Source organism: Lynx canadensis, chromosome C2 (genome assembly GCF_007474595.2).
Source record: "Lynx canadensis isolate LIC74 chromosome C2, mLynCan4.pri.v2, whole genome shotgun sequence".
Lineage (NCBI taxonomy): Eukaryota > Metazoa > Chordata > Mammalia > Carnivora > Felidae > Lynx > Lynx canadensis.
In genome coordinates, this window is record NC_044311.2 from 1,275,355 (window position 1) to 1,294,482 (window position 19,128).

At 46.4% G+C, this 19,128-nt stretch overlaps 1 protein-coding gene across 5 annotated transcripts in view; it reads left to right on the top strand.

The window, feature by feature from the left end:
- Positions 1-19,128, top strand: part of ANO10 (anoctamin 10) — a 224,833-nt gene that overhangs the window by 175,404 nt on the left and 30,301 nt on the right. For 2 of the 5 annotated variants that reach the window (XM_030329340.1, XM_030329339.1), the window contains exon 12: positions 2,024-2,140. The exons of 1 other annotated variant lie outside the window; for it this stretch is intronic. In XM_030329340.1, coding sequence (XP_030185200.1) covers positions 2,024-2,140 — 117 coding nt within the window. Of the gene's footprint in view, positions 1-1,471; positions 1,508-2,023; positions 2,141-19,128 lie in introns of those variants that run through there. 2 more of the 5 variants (XM_030329342.1, XM_030329348.1) reach the window with 2 other exon arrangements.

Sequence of the window (19,128 nt, forward strand, 5' to 3'; positions counted from 1 at the left end):
AGGCAAAAGCTTCGAACAAGCAGGTCTACGAGGAACCTGTTTTGCAAATATAGTTCAGAAGAAACTGAGTTCTCTGCATAAGAGCCTTTAGAAACATTTATTATACAGTAATTTTAGGAAAAGGAGCTACAGAGCTCATAAAAGCTCATTGCTACGTAAATGTTTTAACCGTGTTAAAATGACTTCCTATTTTAACTAATGTTGTCTAATAAATACCAATAATTGTAACTCATGAGGGTTATGGACAGTTCATACGGCCGCTGTGAGCACCGAGGTCTGTGGCAGCCTTGCTCGGTGGCCTGGTAACCAGTCCCGGTTGAGCTGACACATCTTCCAGGCACCTTGCATCCGAGGGGAGACCTCGGCAGGGTCCTTTTCTCACCACTTCCCTCTGAGACTCCACAGAAGAGAAAGTGGGTACAGACTTGTTAGGGGATTGGAAAGAGGCCAGTGGCTGGCTCGTGGTGGGGCTCTGGCAGTTGAGGACCACCATGTCTGGAAAACGTGGAAGGTTTCTTTTCATCTGCTCACTTGTTTACTTCTTGTCTAGTGTTTCTACTAAAGAGGTTAAGTCTTACATAAAAGTATATGTCGGGACTCCAGTGGCATGAAATAATGACACAGTATACCTTTTTGAATTATTTGTTTATTCTTTGTCGATTTTATCCAGGCTCCTGTTAATTTAACCCAATTAGTTCAGAATTAAACAGATGATGTCATCTGATCCGTGCTGTTATCTACCCGTTTTCACCCTGTAGACGCTTAGTCAGTACCTTCCAAGTGTCTTCTCCGGTCACGGCAGTCACACTGCAGTGAAGGCTGCCTGGCCTGGCCCACCCCGGGTCTCTCGTTTGTACCAGGAGCGCCTGGCTGGTGCCGAGGCTGCGCCCATTTTCGGGGTTGAGCCGCTGCTTGTTACGGCGTGATGCCTATTTCCTTCATTGGTTCGTGCTGCTCCCAGGAGACAGCCACACGGTATTCGTCTCGCAGCCTCCTTTTGAAAATAGCGCAGTAAAGAATTCATCTAATGTCTTTCAGCTGTCTTCTTTTTCGGTCACTAATTCAATGCGGCACTTCTTAGAGCCTGTTCCACTTCCTTCACTGATTTCCGAAACGCCTTTTAATTGTTTCTTACCTTTAAAAATCATTTCACAGCTCTTACTATTAGTGATTCATGCTGTCATCAAAGAGGCAGCTTTATCCTTTTGATCGTCGAGGCTCCTGTGGGTGTCGATGCTGGATCACAAGGTGATACTGGAATTGGAGGCGTATCAGCAGGCCGAGGCTGCGCGTTTGAAGGGCAGGCTTACCAAAGGAAGCGATCCTGTTGGCTTCTTCTTTTCTGCAGAGAAAGAGGCATAATTACAAACCCTGTACCATTAGGGTATAGAGAACCGTCTTAGGATATTGCGTAGAAGGGTTCTAAGCTTCCCATGTCATAACGGAGACATTCTGTCTGCCTGCCCTACAGCATAAGGAGTCAGCAGCATAAGGCACTACATTCCAGTCAATCAGTTATCAGTATTTATTATCATCTCATGAAGGAAACTGCACCGGGCACCTTTGGGGATGCAGAGGACTCAAGGTGTCTGAGATGCCTGTGCATTTCACATAACCCAGCCAGAAGCATAGCACAGGGAGGGCGCTATCGGGCAAAGAATAGAATGAGTCTGCCGATGATACATTCGGAAGTTAGACACAGGTAGAAAAACGTTTGCGAAAGACTTTTCAGGATGAATTTCATTTTCCTTTAAAGCACTGAAAGTATCAGATGGTATCAATTTAAGGGAATAACTGATTTTAAAAGAATAAAGCAAAGGAAGACACTGGTTAATGAGTGGGCCACAAGGGAGTGGGTTAAATATAACTCTTGGGCCTGGTTGATCTCTGATACATCGCGGGCCAGTAATTAGAAATTACCCAAGGTTAACGAGGAGAATCACAGATTGCTTAGTTACTGTTTTGTTCCATTGCACATGTGGTCTAATGTGCCATATCAACATGTACCCTTTCTTGTTTTCAGCACGCACTCCTGGCTTTAAAGTTTATACTTGCATTTGCCATACCTGACAAACCACGGCATATCCAGATGAAACTGGCCCGATTGGAATTTGAGTCTTTGGAGGCACTCAAGCAGCAGGTAAAGGCAACTGTCCTGAAAGTCTGTGTATTTCGTTAGCAAATGCCAGGGGCCATAATTTAGAGGACTCGCTCTCAGCATTTCCTTCAGCCCTTGAAGTTACTAGCTCAAATAAATACAGAGGACTACAGTTTAGGACGGTGTAACAAAACCAAAATCCTAATCATATGAACAACAGATAGCCTCAGGGAGCTAAACTAGGCAAGACAAAAATATCCAAGTGATGTTAAAGAATGGAGCTAGCATTCAGCAGAAGAACAAGGCCGGGATTTCCAAGGCTTGCCCTGGAGCAGCCCCCACCGTTTCTAAGTCGGCCTTCTGCAGAAGCATTAAACGAGGGAACCGAGTAAATAGAATCTTGCATAATATTGCAGAGAGTGAGGGGGGAATGACAACGTGTGGGCGAAAGCATCAGAAAACGCCCTGGAAGTAGCAGCTTCTGCCATGATCTCCGTATTCTCCCCAAAGACGATGCTTGGAGGTCTTCACTCCGACTCTCGATTGCAGCAGAGTGTGAGCAGGAAGACAGACTCCTACGTGCCCGAGCCAGTTCTCTCCAGCGATACGTAGCCGCTAAACCAATGAGCAAATCAATAAGGCGGTGTCATCTGAGAAGACAGACTCTAGGTCCAGGACCCGGGTTCTGACCCACACAGTCCCGTTAGGCTACCAAACCACCTTAAACAGGAATTTTTTTTTTTTTTTTTTTTAATGTCTGGGGAGCTGGGAGGAGAAAAATTGAAAGGGGGACCCATCCAAGCTGACCCTCTGATAGAAGCAAGGGGCTCCAGGATGGTGCACGAGGCGGGAGTCCCCACACTGGAGCAGAGCGTGCCCCCAGTGAGGCAGGGTGTCCCCAGAATAAGACTTGCGATAAGAGTACAGAGAAGAGGGAGGAGCGCGCGTCCACCAGCTGGACGCAGCCGGGGAGGAGCCTGGATTCCCGAGGTCTCCTGGGTGGGGACAGGTTCACCTAGCCAGTGTGCTTGAGTCGTAGACACCGGGCGTCGTGCTCAGCAGTGAGGGACCAGAAGCACTCACAGCAGTGTCGGGAAGCCTGTCACCCCCTCTGACACTTCTCGTCGATCTGGGGGTGCTGGCCACCGCAGCTACGCAAGAGGAAGAAATAGGAGGTCAAGTAGCCTGGAAGACGCGAGTGTATCATTACTTGAAGGTTATAGGGTTATATATCCAAAAACCACGAGGTAAGTAATTAGAAACAAATAGGAAAACTTGGTAAGGTTACAAGAGTCGTCTAAAATTATTTGTTTCCTTTCACAAGAAAGAACAGCCATTTGAAGATATTAGTGAAGAAAAAGTCTCATTTGCTGAAGAAGCCAAACTATAAAACCTTTAGGTAGTAGTTGATCAAAACAATATGGATAATCTATATCAAGAGTATTTTTAAAAGTCTGCTGGGACCAAAAGATTCAATCTTGTGAAAATTTGATGCCAGTTCAAGTATATAGAAACAGACATTTGAGAATAGCAAGGAGGTTTCCGAGTACAAGAAGAAAAATGAGGCCTCTAGCCCTGCCAGATATTAAAATGTATTCTGAATAATACAATAGTTATAGCAATTGAGTCCATTTTGAATTAGGGAAGAAACAGATCGGCGGAATACAGTCTGTAAACGGACCCAAATAAAACTGGGACTTCAGCGCATGGTAAGATTAACATTCTGCGGCAGTGGGGAAAAGGAACTGTTGTTACATGGTTTGATGACAAACAATTGTTTGGGGGAAGTTATTACAGTTTGTTTCCCCTCATTCCTCACACACCTCTTACCACCACCACCCTGCAAAATTTAGATGGTTAACAGATACAAAAAGTATGACAATTTAAAACTTCTCTGTGACAAAAGAGACAAAACTCAACAGATAAATTGGACAAACTGGGGAGATACTTGCATGAAAAACGGTTAATATCTTTAATTTAAAAAGAATTTTGAGGGGCCCCTGGGTGGCTCAGTCGCTGATCTCGCGGTTCGTGAGTTCGAGCCCCGCGTCGGGCTCTGTGCTGATGGCTCAGATCCTGCTTCGGATTCTGTGTCTCCCTCTCTCTCTGCCCCTTCCCCGCTCGTGCGCTGTCTCACTCTGTCTCTCAAAGATGAATAAACGTTAAAAAAATTTTTTTAAAGAATTTTGATAAACCCATTTAAAAGGACAGTCCAGTAATCAAAGTTAACATAAGAAGAGGCATTCAGCCTCACTCACAGTTAAAGAAACGTAAGGTCACACAGCAGTGAAATACCGCATTTTACACGTTCTGTTGCCAAATGTTGGTTGATCTGTTCTCGTCTGGTATGGGGAAAGGGACACTTTTATGTACTTGATAGAAGTGTGAATTGGCTTAACCTTTCTCGAATGCAGTTGAATCAAAATTTAGATTACCCTCCAAGCAGAATGACTCTCGCTAGGGTAACAGTTCTAACGGCAAAGTGGACCAAGCAAGAACCCTGAGACAGCTAAACTCAGTAGGAGACAGATGAAAATAATTGTTGTCTGATAATGGTTCCATATGAAAAAGTTCTGTGAGCCTGCTTTTTAAAAAGATCTCTTTGTGCTGGAGGCTGTGCACACGTGTGCGTGTATGAGTGCGTCTTTGCTGTTTTATTAAGTGGAGAAAGCAGGGTCGAACAAATTTGAGTTCACTTTTGAAGAAGAGAAGGAAGGGAAGAAAAATGGACAAATGCAGATATGTTTTTGGGGAGAAGGGCGCCTGGGAAGCGCTGAACAGTAGTTACCTTTGAGGAAGGATCAAGAGTTCTCTTTTACATACGGTTTGAATTTTCTGGCCATGCACGTGTATTACTTTTTTAAGGTCAACAGGAATTCTTCGGGAGGGGGATTATTTGCCATTTGTTACCTGTATGCTTTTCTGCACTTGAAACACTAATGTAAGTAAATAAGGAACGAACCCTCCCTCATGTTGGTGGTTTGAACAATTACTTAAGTTCCCTAATGCCATTTTCAGACTCACCTGAGAGCATCCTTCACGCATTCTTCCTCCTCCTTCCTTGTTCTTTTTACAGACATTCCTATGTGTTGTTGGTTTTCTTCTTGAAAAAAAAAAAATGTAAACGCCGGGTGAAATTTTTGGAGTAAAATTTATTTTCACATAACATATGTTTTGCACCTGAAGTTTGAAGGCATGCGTCAAGTGTGGAAACCCAGAGGTGACGTTGAAGCGCAGGGGGATTTGTCTGTAAAGTCCTCAGTGGACCTGAAATGACGTCAGGGTAAGACCAAGGCTGAGGGCAGGCCCCCTGAATTTGGCACCCCACTCTACTTCAGAGGACTTGCTCAGCTCCCATTTAGAGGAGAGGCTGAGGGGCACCTAGGTGGCTCAGTCGGTTGAACGTCCGACTTCGGCTCAGGTCACGATCTTGCGGTTTGTGAGTTCAAGCCCCACGTCAGGCCCTGTGCCGACAGCTCAGAGCCTGGAGCCTGCTTTGGATTCTGTGTCTCCCTCTCTCTCTGCCCTCCCCTACTTGCACTCTGTCTGTCTCTCTCTCAAAAATAAAGAGTAAAGGGGCGCCTGGGTGGCGCAGTCGGTTAAGCGTCCGACTTCAGCCAGGTCACGATCTCGCGGTCCGTGAGTTCGAGCCCCGCATCGGGCTCTGGGCTGATGGCTCGGAGCCTGGAGCCTGTTTCCGATTCTGTGTCTCCCTCTCTCTCTGCCCCTCCCCCGTTCATGCTCTGTCTCTCTCTGTCCCAAAAATAAATAAAAAAAAAAAAAAAAAAAAAAAAAAAAAAAAAAAATAAAGAGTAAAAAAAATTTTTTTTGTTTAATAAAAATTAAAAAAAAATAAAGGAGAGGCCGAAACTCTAGGGGTGAGGGGCAGGAAAGTCAGCAACCTGGTGGGGGCAGAGCACAGTCCCCCCCCCCCCCGCCACAGCCAGGTTTCTTAGACTTGTGACAAGCATATGGGCACAGACAGTTACAACGGCCTCGTTGTTCAGATCCCCAATCTTACACTCACCTCTTTCCTCAAATGTGGTTGTAGGAGGCCCGGGTGCCCTGTGGTTCCTCCTGGGCTGTCCTGGGCCACACCGCCTCTCTTCAAACAGTTGTCCTCCCTGTGCCTTGTCCCCACGGTGAAAGCCTCCCCCCGAGAGAGAACCTTACCAAATGGAGGTGTTGGGGGCTAAACTGCATTCTGTAAAGGCACCCACTCTCCCGCCTGCCAAAGCCAAATCCATCTCCTTAAAAGGTGCATTTCCAAAATGTATCCAGGAACTTATGTCCAACAATTGCTTATGAATATGTGCATTCTATTTATGCGATTTTTACCACTTATGCACCAGGAATACTTGTGATGACCAGTGGTCCGGAAGAAAATTTTAAACACTTAAAGTGAGATTTATAGTCACGGGAACTTTTTTAAACTTTTAAATTTCCATTTATTAGCATATTATTAAAGTATGACCATGATTGACACTTTCAGGCTGAAAAAAAATTATTAGTATAAAATCCTTTGGGAGAAAAGGCAAGAAAATATGATTTCAAAGAGGAGAAAAAAGAAAAAACATAAAATTGTTACTATTAATGAGAGGGTATCCATCTACTTCTTAAATAGGTGATGGTGGATATCGCATCCCTGTGGTATTTCCTGGACATCTTTAAAAGAGTGAGCTAATAGTTTATTTTTAATATTTACACTATGGTAATATGCAATATCTACAGTAAGCTAGAAGATACATTTTCATAACTACCTAATTTATGGTGAAGGTTTTTAAATATTTTATTTTAAAGTTTATTCATTTATTTTGAGAGAGAGAGAGAGAGAGAGAGAGAGCGCGAGCATGCATGGTAGAGGGGGGAAGGCAGAGAGAGAAAGAGGGAGAGAAGATCCCAAGCACGATCCACACTGGTAGTGCAGAGCCCAGTGGGGGCGTTGAACTCATGAACCACGAGATCATGACCTGAGCTGAAACCAAGAGTTGGACACTAACCAACTCAAGGGCCCCCATGGTGAAGATTTTAGATGTCAACATAAAATAGTATGGGAGGGCACATAGCACCCAAACATTTTCAGGGGTATGTAAGCAAAAACGTATTTTAATTGTATAGCACTGTCTTAGGAAGAGCTTTGGTAAACCAGGTTTCTGCAGCGACTGCCTTTCTAGCGAGGTTCCATACGTTGGGGCAAACAACCCCCTGGCCACCTGTACACCCCTGAATTCCTTGTCAAGGTGAGATCCTGCTTCATGCGAGTGAGGCTTTCCTCTTGATCAGGATGGCACATTGCCATGCATTTGTCGGAAAAGCAAAGGCTCTGTAATGATGTTGGGTATTAACGTGTCTCGTATTACTAAATGCATTTACCTAGAAGTCCCACTGCAGGGCGGCTGTACTCGCTCTGGGGGGGCTCAGAGGTGTGAGTGTTTGCTGTGGACAGTGATCTGTCAGATCATGTCAGCTCCTGGCTTCCCCTGGCTTCCCATCACACCCTACCTGACAGCGAAACAAAGCCCTAATTCAAAGGCAAAATTTATTTACACTCGTCGTCATTGAAAGATGAAGCACTAACCAAAATTCTGTCTCGTATTTTACTTATTTGTTTGTTTATTTTTTTAATGTTTATTTATTTTTTGAGACAGAGAGAGACAGAGCATGAATGGGGGAGGGGCAGAGAGAGAGAGAGACACAGAATCGGAAGCAGGCTCCAGGCTCTGAGCCATCAGCCCAGAGCCCGACGCAGGGCTCGAACTCACGAACCGTGAGATCGTGACCTGAGCTGAAGTCGGACGCTCAACCGACTGAGCCACCCAGGCGCCCCTGTTTGTTTGTTTAAAGGGAGCTCTGTGCCCAGTGTCTTGCTTGCTCTCATGACCCTGAGATCAAGAGTTCCATGCTGTACTGACTGAAGCAGTCAGGCGCCCCTCCCTGTCGCATGTTATTTTAAAAGAAGAAAACAGCCTAAAAGATTTGAAGTCCCTTTGGGCTTTTTTCTTAAGCCATAGATGTGATTCTGTGATTCATATCACCTTCTAAGAAAACGTGATTTTGGTGCTGATTTTGCTATTAAGGTTCTGGAGGGACAGAAATGTCCTACAGGTTTTGACTCCGCATATCTCTCAAATGCCTTAAAACAGGACATTCCGGGGCGCCTGGGTGGCGCAGTCGGTTAAGCATCCGACTTCAGCCAGGTCACGATCTCGAGGTCCGTGAGTTCGAGCCCCGCGTCAGGCTCTGGGCTGATGGCTCGGAGCCTGGAGCCTGCTTCCGATTCTGTGTCTCCCTCTCTCTCTGCCCCTCCCCTGTTCATGCTCTGTCTCTCTCTGTCCCAAAAATAAATAAAAATGTTGAAAAAAAAAATTAAAAAAAAACAGGACATTCCTAGGCAGCTCGCACTAGAGATGATCTTAAATTCACGTGTGTGCGGCTCAGATGTCTCCGGTCCATCGAGTGGACGGGTGGTGAGTGCTGTGCTCGGGGTTCCTTACGGCCTGGAACCACAGACCAAGTAGAAGCATTCCTCTCTCCACTGTACTGTGTTGAAATCACGATCTGAAAATCTGACCTGGGACGGAGGCTGGACGGCGGAGCCTGTGGCAGCTGCCCCTCTCCTGTCCCCCCTCGTGCTGGCCCGGGCTTCGTGGTGTGGTCACCACTGCAGCACGGGCCACACAGGTTCACGCTTGTGTCAGTTGAGACAGACATTTGTGTTACGTTGCCTGTTGAGCCTCACTGCGCAGAGGTCCCGAGAAGCCCGGAAGGTCCTAGATAGGAAAGGTCGCCCATTTAATGCTTTTCAGAAACTCAGATGAACTGGCACGTCTTCAGTTTACTCGCTGAACTATTGACATTTCTAGGATGTAGAATTTGTCTTCTCTTTCTTTCAACTGACATTTAACTATCTGCTTTGTGAATAAGTAGAGCCTAACTCACGGGGCTCTGCCCGTACATCAAAGGCAGAGAGGGCTTCTGCTGTGTCCTCTGGTCAGTCAGTGGGCCCCAGGTCAGAACTGGAGTTATTGAAGACATATTTTGGAATAAATCTCATTAATGCCTACCTAGCCCATCCCTGGGCTCTTTCACTGTTAAGTGACCAGAAACCGATGGTAAAATTGTCAACAGAAATGATTACTTTTGAATAATTAGTATTTTATGTTTAATTTACGTTTGAATCACTACTTTTCAATTCAGGTTCTCATTCTACGGACAAAACGTGACTGAGAAATTTAAGTCCGTTCTTAAATTGGGCAGTGCATCTTGAATGGAGAAGTTTACATAAAGACACATGTGCCTGGGCCCCACACCTAAAGAGTCAGACTCCCTAGATCTAAGGTGGGGCCCAGGCGCCTACAAGTAAAAAACCCCTCCTGTTGCTTTAGTGCCCGCCCCCCCTCCCCTAATCCGGAATCCCCAGCAAAGATAGATCCCAAGGATGTTCAGGGGAGTGCCAAGAGCTAGCAAGGTCTGGGCCAGGGTCTGCCACCATAAATGAGGCAGATGGCCTCTTTGCACCTCAGTGTTTTGTTTTATGAAACGAAGGGCTGGATTGCGTGCTCTGTGCGAAGGCCCAGAAATCTGCCATTTTGCCCAGCGCTGTTCTACTGCAGGAGCCCTGAAGCCATTTGGAGAAGTGCTCTGTGCATGGTGGCTGTTCCTCTTAGCCGTGGTGGGAGGGGACAGGGGAAAGGAGAGGTACTGAGGGCAGGTCCTTCGTGGAGGTCAGATAGGAAACTGTGGCATTTCTAAGTACACAGGCGGGTCAGATGTACGTGAAGGTGAGAGGCAAACTGGAGAAAATAAAATGGTTTGCTCTGCAGACAGAATTCTCAGAGAGTCAGGTTCCAGTCGGTAAGACCTTTGCAAGAATTCCAGAGAGTAAATATCATCCTCGCGACGCCCTTTTGTTTCTTTTCAAATTGACGTGCTCAGTTCTCGGTAATTTTGAGATTTAGTTAAAAATAGGAAGGAGCCACTCAGCGTCCTAGAGCACGAGGACCCCGCGTCCTCAGAACAGCTCCCACTTCAACCGGCCTCCGGGCAGCCAGGCGTCCCAGGGCCGAGCAGCCACAGAAGCCAGGGCGCTGGGTCCAGACGCAGCTTTTCAGAAAGATGACAGCCTCCGAAATCAGTCAGAACAAGATAAAGACTTCTAAGAGGAGCCCACGATGCTAAGTATGGCCCTCGAGGACCTCGAATCAGGTGTGGGACCCTTGCCTGGGCCAGCGGCCTCAAGTCCCGTCTCTGTTTCCTAGAGGGAAGTATATTTAAACCCTTTCCGGCACTTAGCAGTCATCTCTGAACTTCCCTTGCCCTGCCTCTGTGCTCTCCAGTTGGGGTAGGTAAACCCGGCTTTTAAGGGAGAGTTTCGCCGGACTGTTGAATGTGTAGTCACAGGCTGGTGTCCCAGCGTGCGGGTCAGGAGGAAAGGAGCCCGGAGAAAGAACCGGCTTCCGAGAAAGGCACTGGCCGTCGGTGCTGGACGCGGCCTCAGTCCTCAAGGACAGACGGCCCATCTCCCAGGGCCCCACGCCGGGTGCCGGCCTCGCGGGCTACGGGGCCTCGAGACCTGGGGTGGCCCCTCCGAGCTGACCTCTCCCCTCCTCCTGTGTTGTCATCTCCCCAACACAGCAAGGCCCTGGGAGGTGGTGCCCACCGCGTGTGGTCAGAGCAAGGCTCCGGTGAGACACAGCGTGTGTGTGTGTGTGTGTGTGTTGGCGGGGGGGAGGGGGGAGGGGGCCGGGAGAGACGAGGGTGGCGAAGCAGGGCAGGGACCCCCTCGAGCTCGGGGGCCCTGTGTCGCCGGGCCATCCGGGAAGGAATTCTGGGAAACTGGTGCCGTGAAACCGGTTTAGGTGACGCGTCTCGACTCCCGTTTTCACGGCCCGCACGCAGCTGGGCAGCAGCCGTAGTGGAGGGACTAATAGGTGCACTGTTGACAGTCCCCAAGCGCCCTGCTTCCTGGCAGCCGGCCACCGCGCACCTCCCTCCGCCCTCGGCTTCACGGGGGAGCGCCCCGCTGCGCGTGGCACCGGGGGGGTCCCGGTACCCACCTCTGTGCCTTCCCCCCCGCCGCACCCGGCCAGGCGGCTCTTCACCCCTGCGTTCCCTCCTCCGGCACAGGGCCTGACGCCCAGTAGACTCTGAACAGATCTCGGCCCCCTCAAACTGTGTTTGTTGACTCCCACGTAGTTGAGAAGCTAATATATTAAGTAAATGACGAGTGACGTCCTTGGACAAGAAAAGAGGAGCCTTAAAATAGGTCCTCTGGCGAAAATGGAAACAGCTGGGTCATATGCCTTTCTGGGATCACTAGGTAGAGAGTGCACTCCGAGGAATCGGGTCCGAGCACTTCCTCAGGTCCCCATACCGAGCCCTAATGAAGCCCAAGTTCTGTGCTTTTTCCCCCAAAAAGACCGTGCTTGATACCAGCGACAAGGTGGCTCCCGAAAGATGGTAAAATAAACCCAAATCAAGCCAGACAGAATTCTAAAGTCGTTTTTACTTTGCAAGAAGTATCTAGACTCTAGAGCAACCCTCTTCTTACCACTGATGTGTGGACATTTTTCCCCTGCATTTTCTGTTCTCGCTGGAGAAGCGTGCTGTAAGGTACACAGAGCCGATAGACGTTGAAATAAGATGCTTCACTAAAGCTCCAGGAAGCCTCTGATCATTTTTGTCTTCTCTAGTAAACAGGGTTGGAATTTGTTACTCATCTCATTCCCCTGGTTTTCTAAGCAAAATTTTAAATTGTAGCTCTTAGTTTTTTCCCCAGATGTAAGAAATCTAGCCAAATGAGAACCAGATCTATTTTTACTTGGGGAATTACCGAACAGGCCAGGAAACAGAATAAAATGTAGCATTTTCCTAGCCAACATGTAGGTAAACTGGAAGCACCGTGGGCAGAGGACGCCTGAGAGGACAGTTCTGTTCCACGTGGAACGGCCTCGAGTTCACCGTGCTGCCCAGGTGACACCCTGTGCTTTGACCCTGGCTCACGTTTGTCATCAAAATGTGTCTGCATTTGTAAAGAAAAAAGTTCACCTTACAGCACATTACTTTAGAGATTTCAGAATGCTTACAACCATGTGTATATTTTTTTATTTCTGGTATAATCGTATACAGTGTTAGTTTCAGGTGCACAGTGCAGTGATTCGACAGTTCTCTGTGCTACTCAGTGCCCATCATGACAAGTGTGCTCTCAATCCCTTTCACCTCTTTCGCCCATAAAAACTATATGTTTTAAAAGAGAAAAATGTATATTCTGGCAAGATAGTAAAAGTTCTAAGAGTTCCAACCTCAGATTCTGTATTAGAATAGTAATGATGTTGCCTTGAGGCCCAGCATGTGTGAAAGCAGGCCTTCCTTTTCTAGGAAAATGCCCGGGCTGTTATGAATGCGTCTGTTTACTTATTTTTTAACCAAATATTCTAGGATATTAAAGACTATATTGTCGGCTCACTAAGATCAAAGATACTTGTCCGTGACCACCAGACGAGAAGCTTCTTAGGGACAGGATTACACCAGACACAGATTTTGTATTTGCTGAGTAGGTGAGTCCGTAATTAAATGAACATCACTAGGGTCAAAGCCCCAGCCCCTTGTGCCTTTTTCTGTTACTAAATTCTAGTCTTTTGACTTTGAAATTATCTTCTGCATGTTATATTTGGGATTCAGGAAACCATTATTGAGTATTTACTATGTCAGGAAACCATAGACTTTTTAACTTTTGTTTTTAATTACTAGTAAATTGCTAAAGTAGAAAATATTTAATATAATAAATGGTATTATTTTCCGTTGATTTCTATTGCCACAGAACCTCAGGGATATGATTGAATATTATATCATGCAGTGAATGTAAACCTAAGAGATTGGGCTGAAAATTCAGTGATTGATAGACTAGAAAATTTAGACATTAAAGTAAATCCTTAAGAACAACACAGATTTGCCCCTGTGTCCTGAGAATAGAATACAGAGAACAAGAAATGTTTGGTTTAGGAACTTTTTGAAATACTACCTAATTAAAGGAAAATAATCATTCTACATTAATAATGGCTCTAAGAACATGAATAGTAAATTACACTGAATTCATACATGAGTCATAATTAAAATACAGATATTAAAATTCAGCAAGTATTAAGTGCATTCTGTGACCAAAACACAAAAATATGAATGATCAGAAATTCCCTATATCATGTAATTGTCCAATGTTAGAGGAAAAATTCTCAGTCCTGTCCCAAACCCTGATTTTACAGATTAAGGAAAGGGTCATTAACTGTGGTTGTTAGCTTGCAAGATGGGCCCCAATGTTCCCTGCCTCTCTACTATGTACACCCATTTGAAGTCCCATCCCAATAGGATACTACAGAATAGTGTTAAGTCTCTTCTGAAGCTAGGTCATTACAAATTTATTTATATATAGTTATAAATTTTTAATGACCTAGCTTATATATACATATATATATATATATATATATATAGCATATATATATACATACACACACACATATATATAGCTTAAATATATGTGTGTGTGTGTATGTGTGTGTGTGTGTGTGTGTGTATATATATGTATGTATGTATGTATGTATATATATACATATGTAATTTGTAATGACCTAGAAGAAGACAGAAGCTATATATATGCATGTCTATATATAGCTTCTGTCTTCTTCTTCCTCTTGGATCATTTGCTCTTAGGAAACTAGCTGCCATGTTGTGAGGACACTCAATGTTGGAGGAGGTCAAGAGGATGTGGTGGCTGGTTGACCCAAGACCTGGACCCTGGGCAGTCAGAGGCTCCTCCCCTGTCTTTGGAATGTCCGTTCTAACCACTACTTCAACCCCAGGAGCCATTTTGGAGACACAGCCTTGAGAGAATAGTTGTTGAGACCATCTGGACTGTATATATGACCGAATCCCCCTAAGATCTCTATATAAATTTTAAGATTCTGGTGGGCACGTATGGAGATCTACTCGTCTTGTGGTCACCCAAGACAAACCTCGCATGTAATTGCCCTGCTGCCTACCTGGAGACCACTCCAGGTCTGCCTCTTTTTTCAGGCTCTCCTTGCCCTTTATGTATGGGGGCCAGTTTCAGATTTCACCTGAAGAACCCCCAAGGTTGTGAACCAATACCCAAGCAGCCAGGGGAGAGCCTCAGATGACTGGGAACAACCAAGTGAGTGAACCGTCTTGGAAACAGATTCTCTAGTCCAAGGGTGGGCAAACATTTTCTGTAAAGAATCAGGTAGTAAATATTTAAGATGTATAGGCCATACAGTCTCTATCAAAACTACTCAGTTCTGCTGTTGTAGTGCAAAGGCAGCCACGGGTAATACGTGAATGAAAGGAATAGACTGTATCCCAACAGAAGTTTATTTATAAACACAGGCAGTGGGCCAGATACGGCCTGTGCGCCATGATCTGTCATCCCCAGCTCTTAGCCTCAGTCGGTTGCTCAGATGACTGCAGCGCCTGCTTCCTGACTGCAAATCACGAGAGGCCCTGAGCCACAACCACCCGGCTGCTTCCAAATTCCTGACCTACAGAAGGAGGGAGAATGACCACATGTTGTTTGAAGCCACTCAATTTCGGAGTAATTTGTTAACACAGTAACAGATAACTAATGTGCCAATAATCCAGGAGAGGAGGCTGGGGACAGACGAACCCAGTTTGACTATGAGGTGCTAATTGTTGAGGCTAAGCGGTAGGTAGATATGGGGATACATGATACTGGCCTCTCCACTCGTGTGTAATAAGTTAAAAGAAAAAAACTGGTAAGTGATCTGTCTGCAATCAGCCCATCACAAAACCACAAAGCCCGTGCTGCATACCCGCTCTCTGGCTCTGAAGTCCTGTGTTCTCTCGGCTTCCTCTTTCTGCATAAATAGCAACCAGTATAGATTTGGCTGTTTGCCCAAGTTTCCCCTCAATTCCTTGCCACCTTAGTACCTCCAACTTAACATTCAAGATAGTTCTTTGGACCTCAATACCATCGTTCTTGTTGAGCCATCCTGGAGACCGTTGTACCTCTTCCTAGCTCTTTATAGTGTGGACTGTAGAGTTGGTCATTCCTGGGGGTGGAGCCTTTGTTCAGGGACCCAGAGTCCTACCTGCATGTGGCCTGGGATAGAACAGTGCTAACTGTTCACATTCGTGTTGAATGCTGCTGCCACCAGAGCACCCGCAAATCCATTATCTTTTTTTAAAAAGAATTTCTTTAATGTTTATTTATTTTTGAGAGAGAGAGAGCTCGAGTGGGAGAGGAGCAGAGAGAGAAGGAGACACAGAATCCGAAGCAGGCTCCAGCCTCTGAGCTGTTAGCACAGACCCGATGTGGGGCTCAAACTCACAAAGTGGGAGATCATGACCTGAGCCAAAGTCAGACGCCCAACCGACTGAGCCACCCAGGCGCCCCGCAAATCCGTTATCTTAAGTAATTCTCACATAGCCTCCGAGGAACGGCCTGGCAGGTGTCACTCCAGGATTACATAGGTGAGAAGACAGAGACTCTGAAAGTTTAAATGGTCAACTAAAGGTGCTGGGTTCAGTGTTCTTGCTTCCTTCCTATACTACTCTGATGCTTCAGGACAAACAGGATTTGACATTAAATAGAATACAGTTCACTTTGTGAAGACACAGTGGGTTGGCACATAGTAGGTTCTAAAATGAGTTTAACTTCGCTTTAAAATCCCTCTGAAATTAGAAATTACCCTGAAAGGGTTTTAATTGGCAATGTAAATAACTTAATATATTGATTGTTAGGTCCGTGACATGGATATTTGAAATAACTTGTCTTTTGATACATTGCATTGACTGAATGTTCTCACCTCCCCCCTGGAATCAGAGAATGAGTCTGGATTATTCTGCTCTCGTAGTTCCCCAGGAAAACCGTGAACTAAGATTCAGTGGTGGGTTTTGAAAAGCTCATGCATTTAACCAGATGTCTTCGGTGACGCCATTTACAAATGAGAGAAAATGATGTGAATAGGTGAAGACAGTGGTGGGAGAACAAAGAACAGAATAGCAGACCTGGTGAAGTGTCATTGGATGATGAAATTCAGTTCTAAAATACATCACCTCCTCGTTCCTTTTTCCTTCCAAAAATCTGTTTAGTGTTGTGTTTTCCTCTCCTAAACATGTGGTTGGAAGGAAATGAATTTTTTTTCTCATAAATTTTTGAGTTTTTATTTTGTTTATTGGTGGCTGTCCTTTCAGATAGAGTATACAAAGCAGTTACTGTCTGCCAGGTAACTATGTTACCAGGGCTGTAACTTTAAATTCTTGACCTCCCCGCCCCCCCCCCCCGCCCCCAAACCAAGCTGGAGGAAAAAAAAATCTATTTGTTATTTGGAAAGTAAATGGATCTCCAGATTCTCTCCGGTTCTTCATTCAAGTTGCTTAAAGCAGTGTTCGTGTGGGTAGATTTGCAGGCTCTTTTGTTTGAATTGTCTTGAAAAAAAAAAATGAGAGGCATATTTTTAATTTTCGAGTCTGGTTTTAGTCACAGGCACGAGAGAAAAGGAACTGCCAAATGTCTGGGAAACACAGCACCAACGCCTCTCCTTTCCCATGTGATAAATATTGTTTTGATTAGAAGCAGAATAAAACCAGGTTGCTTTTTTTGACTTCTTGGACTAATGAGTTCGCTTTTTCTTTTCTTTTTTTTTAAATGTAAGTTGTAGAAAACCATTTCCAAAGACATCGGTCTGGGTTATTTAAACTTTATTCAGGATAGCTGTGCACAAATCATTTCTGTGAAAATGACGTGTGATTAGACAGTTACCACCCAGAAACTCGCTAAGGAATTGTCATGTCTATGTGCGTGCCAAAACATTGGCCCTAAATGAAGCATTTTGGTTCTCTGAAGGGTATCAAATATGCCAGGAGCAGAATGGGTGGTTTCATGCCCTGGGTGTTAAATGGCTTTTGGAGTCTCGGGAAGCCCAGCTTCACTGCTGAGTAACCCTGGGCACGTTACCAAACATCTATGGGCCTCAGTTTCTTCCTCTGTGAAATGGGCGTAATGACAGGAGTAACCACACGGGGTAAGCAAGCAGTCGGGTCCGGGCCGGCAACCGAGTCTGAGTCTATTGCTTGTCCACCGTTTGCCACCATAGAGCAGATGGGTATGGATAACAGAATTCTCTGCTGAGTGCAATGTAGAACTTGACCACCGGGAGACAAAAGACTCCTTTTTAATACTCCACCCTGGGAAACGGATGGGTTTCATACGCCACCCTTGGAGACCTTGCAAAAGAAAAAGAACTGCCTGCTTTGGACATTTACCTACTTTCTGGCCGTGAGCTGTCTCCGATCCCACCCCACCCCCCACCACCCCCACCACCCCCACCACCCCACCCTGCCCAAGCTCTGTGGTTCCTTCAAAACGGTTACTCTCCAGCTGTACTTTAACCCAAAGCAGGTCATTTTGAAATGCGAGTCAACCACAACTCCTCTGGACTTCAAGTGGACTTCTGGAAGTGAAAACTGGGGTCACCTCCCCGGGCAGTGGGCTGCTTTCAGAAATCACAGCGGAATTTTCAGAAATTGCTTGCTCTTTCAGTGGTGACATTCACGCATAGTGGGCTTGAAATAAAGGAGAGCTTAGGGTTTCTAGTAGGAATAGTGGTACGAGATCAACATGGAAGGACAGAGCTGCAGGGTAGGATTCTGTAGAATCTGTGTGCGTAGGTCAGTCACCGTTTTCTTTTCTTCCGCCCCCCCCCCCCATCTCTGTCTCTTCTTCTTTTTTCCTGATTTTCAAGAAAGCAAAAGGCCTACGTGCCCAGAGTGGCCATTCTTTGCATTTTATGTTATCTATACTCCGCCCTCCTTTTAACCTTCATTCTTCATGTTTGGGTTACTATTTGCGTGCACGCTCATGCTCTCTCTCTCTCTCTCTCTCCCGCCCTCTCTCTCCGCTTCATTTCCTTTTAGCAAACTATCCTGCTTTCTCTCCTGTGGATCGTTGCAGATGCGCATTCATGCACCCCTGGTCTCAACCCCTCCCCCGGGATGGCCACAGACTCGTGGCCTGTGCTCTTGGCCAGCATTCCTGCTTGGGAAGCTGTGTGTCAAGGATAAGGGTGACAGCCCTCGTGAAGACTGCCCTCTCTTAGTGGGGGGCTTGGGGTTGAGGGGCTCATCTCCTCTCCGAGTGGCCCGTGCTGGCCAGGCGTTGGTGGGGGAGCCCCTCCAGTGCGGCTGACCCCTGTGGGGCCTGGGAGATATGCGGGCTGCTTTCCTGGTAAGAGCAGAGGTTGGAATGGACCTCATTCAGATCCCGCTGATCTGCAGATGCAGCCCGTCGCCAACTTAACTCGCTGTCCCCTGAAGAAAACGGCCCGCCCCTTCGATGGTCATAATTAACTCGCCTCTGAACGTTGCCATACCAGATGGCAAACGAGGGGCTGTCTCACCTGGAACCAACAAGTGCATGCGTCCTAGGGAGGAGAACACTCTCTGTCCCTCCTCTCCAGAAGCCTCTCTCCGGGCTTGGGCTGAGGAAAGTACAAAGTAGGGTGGGAGAAACAGGAAATAGAAAGCTGAACAGTCGAGAGCTCTAACAGGAGCTGCCTCCTGCCGGATGCTGAGTGCAGCTTTGCTCACGGCCCTGCCATAGTAGAGCTTTTGCTGGAGATCGTAGTGCACATAATTTCTGTTGTTTCAACAAGGCAGGGAATAAAGACAATTGTTTGCCATTTGTGTGGTCTCTTTCACTCGGTCAAAAAGAGTCTGTGACAGAGGCCCTGAGGTCTAGACAGCACTAGTTTTGAGATAAGCCGCTGACTCAGTGATGCTGGAGCGCCCTGTGGAATGGGGACAGGAACCACAGGAAGTAGGGTGATGCTCCCAAGAGCCAGTCCAGCGCCTGGGCGTCGGCTGTGTTCTCAGCCATCGCCGGTGTCCTGCCTGGGACGGTGGAGACCACCGGGCATCTCGACAGTCACCTCTGCTTGCCTCCTTTTCCATATTCTCTTAAAACAACTGCATCGGCATTTCCAATCTGCCCCCAGTGGGAA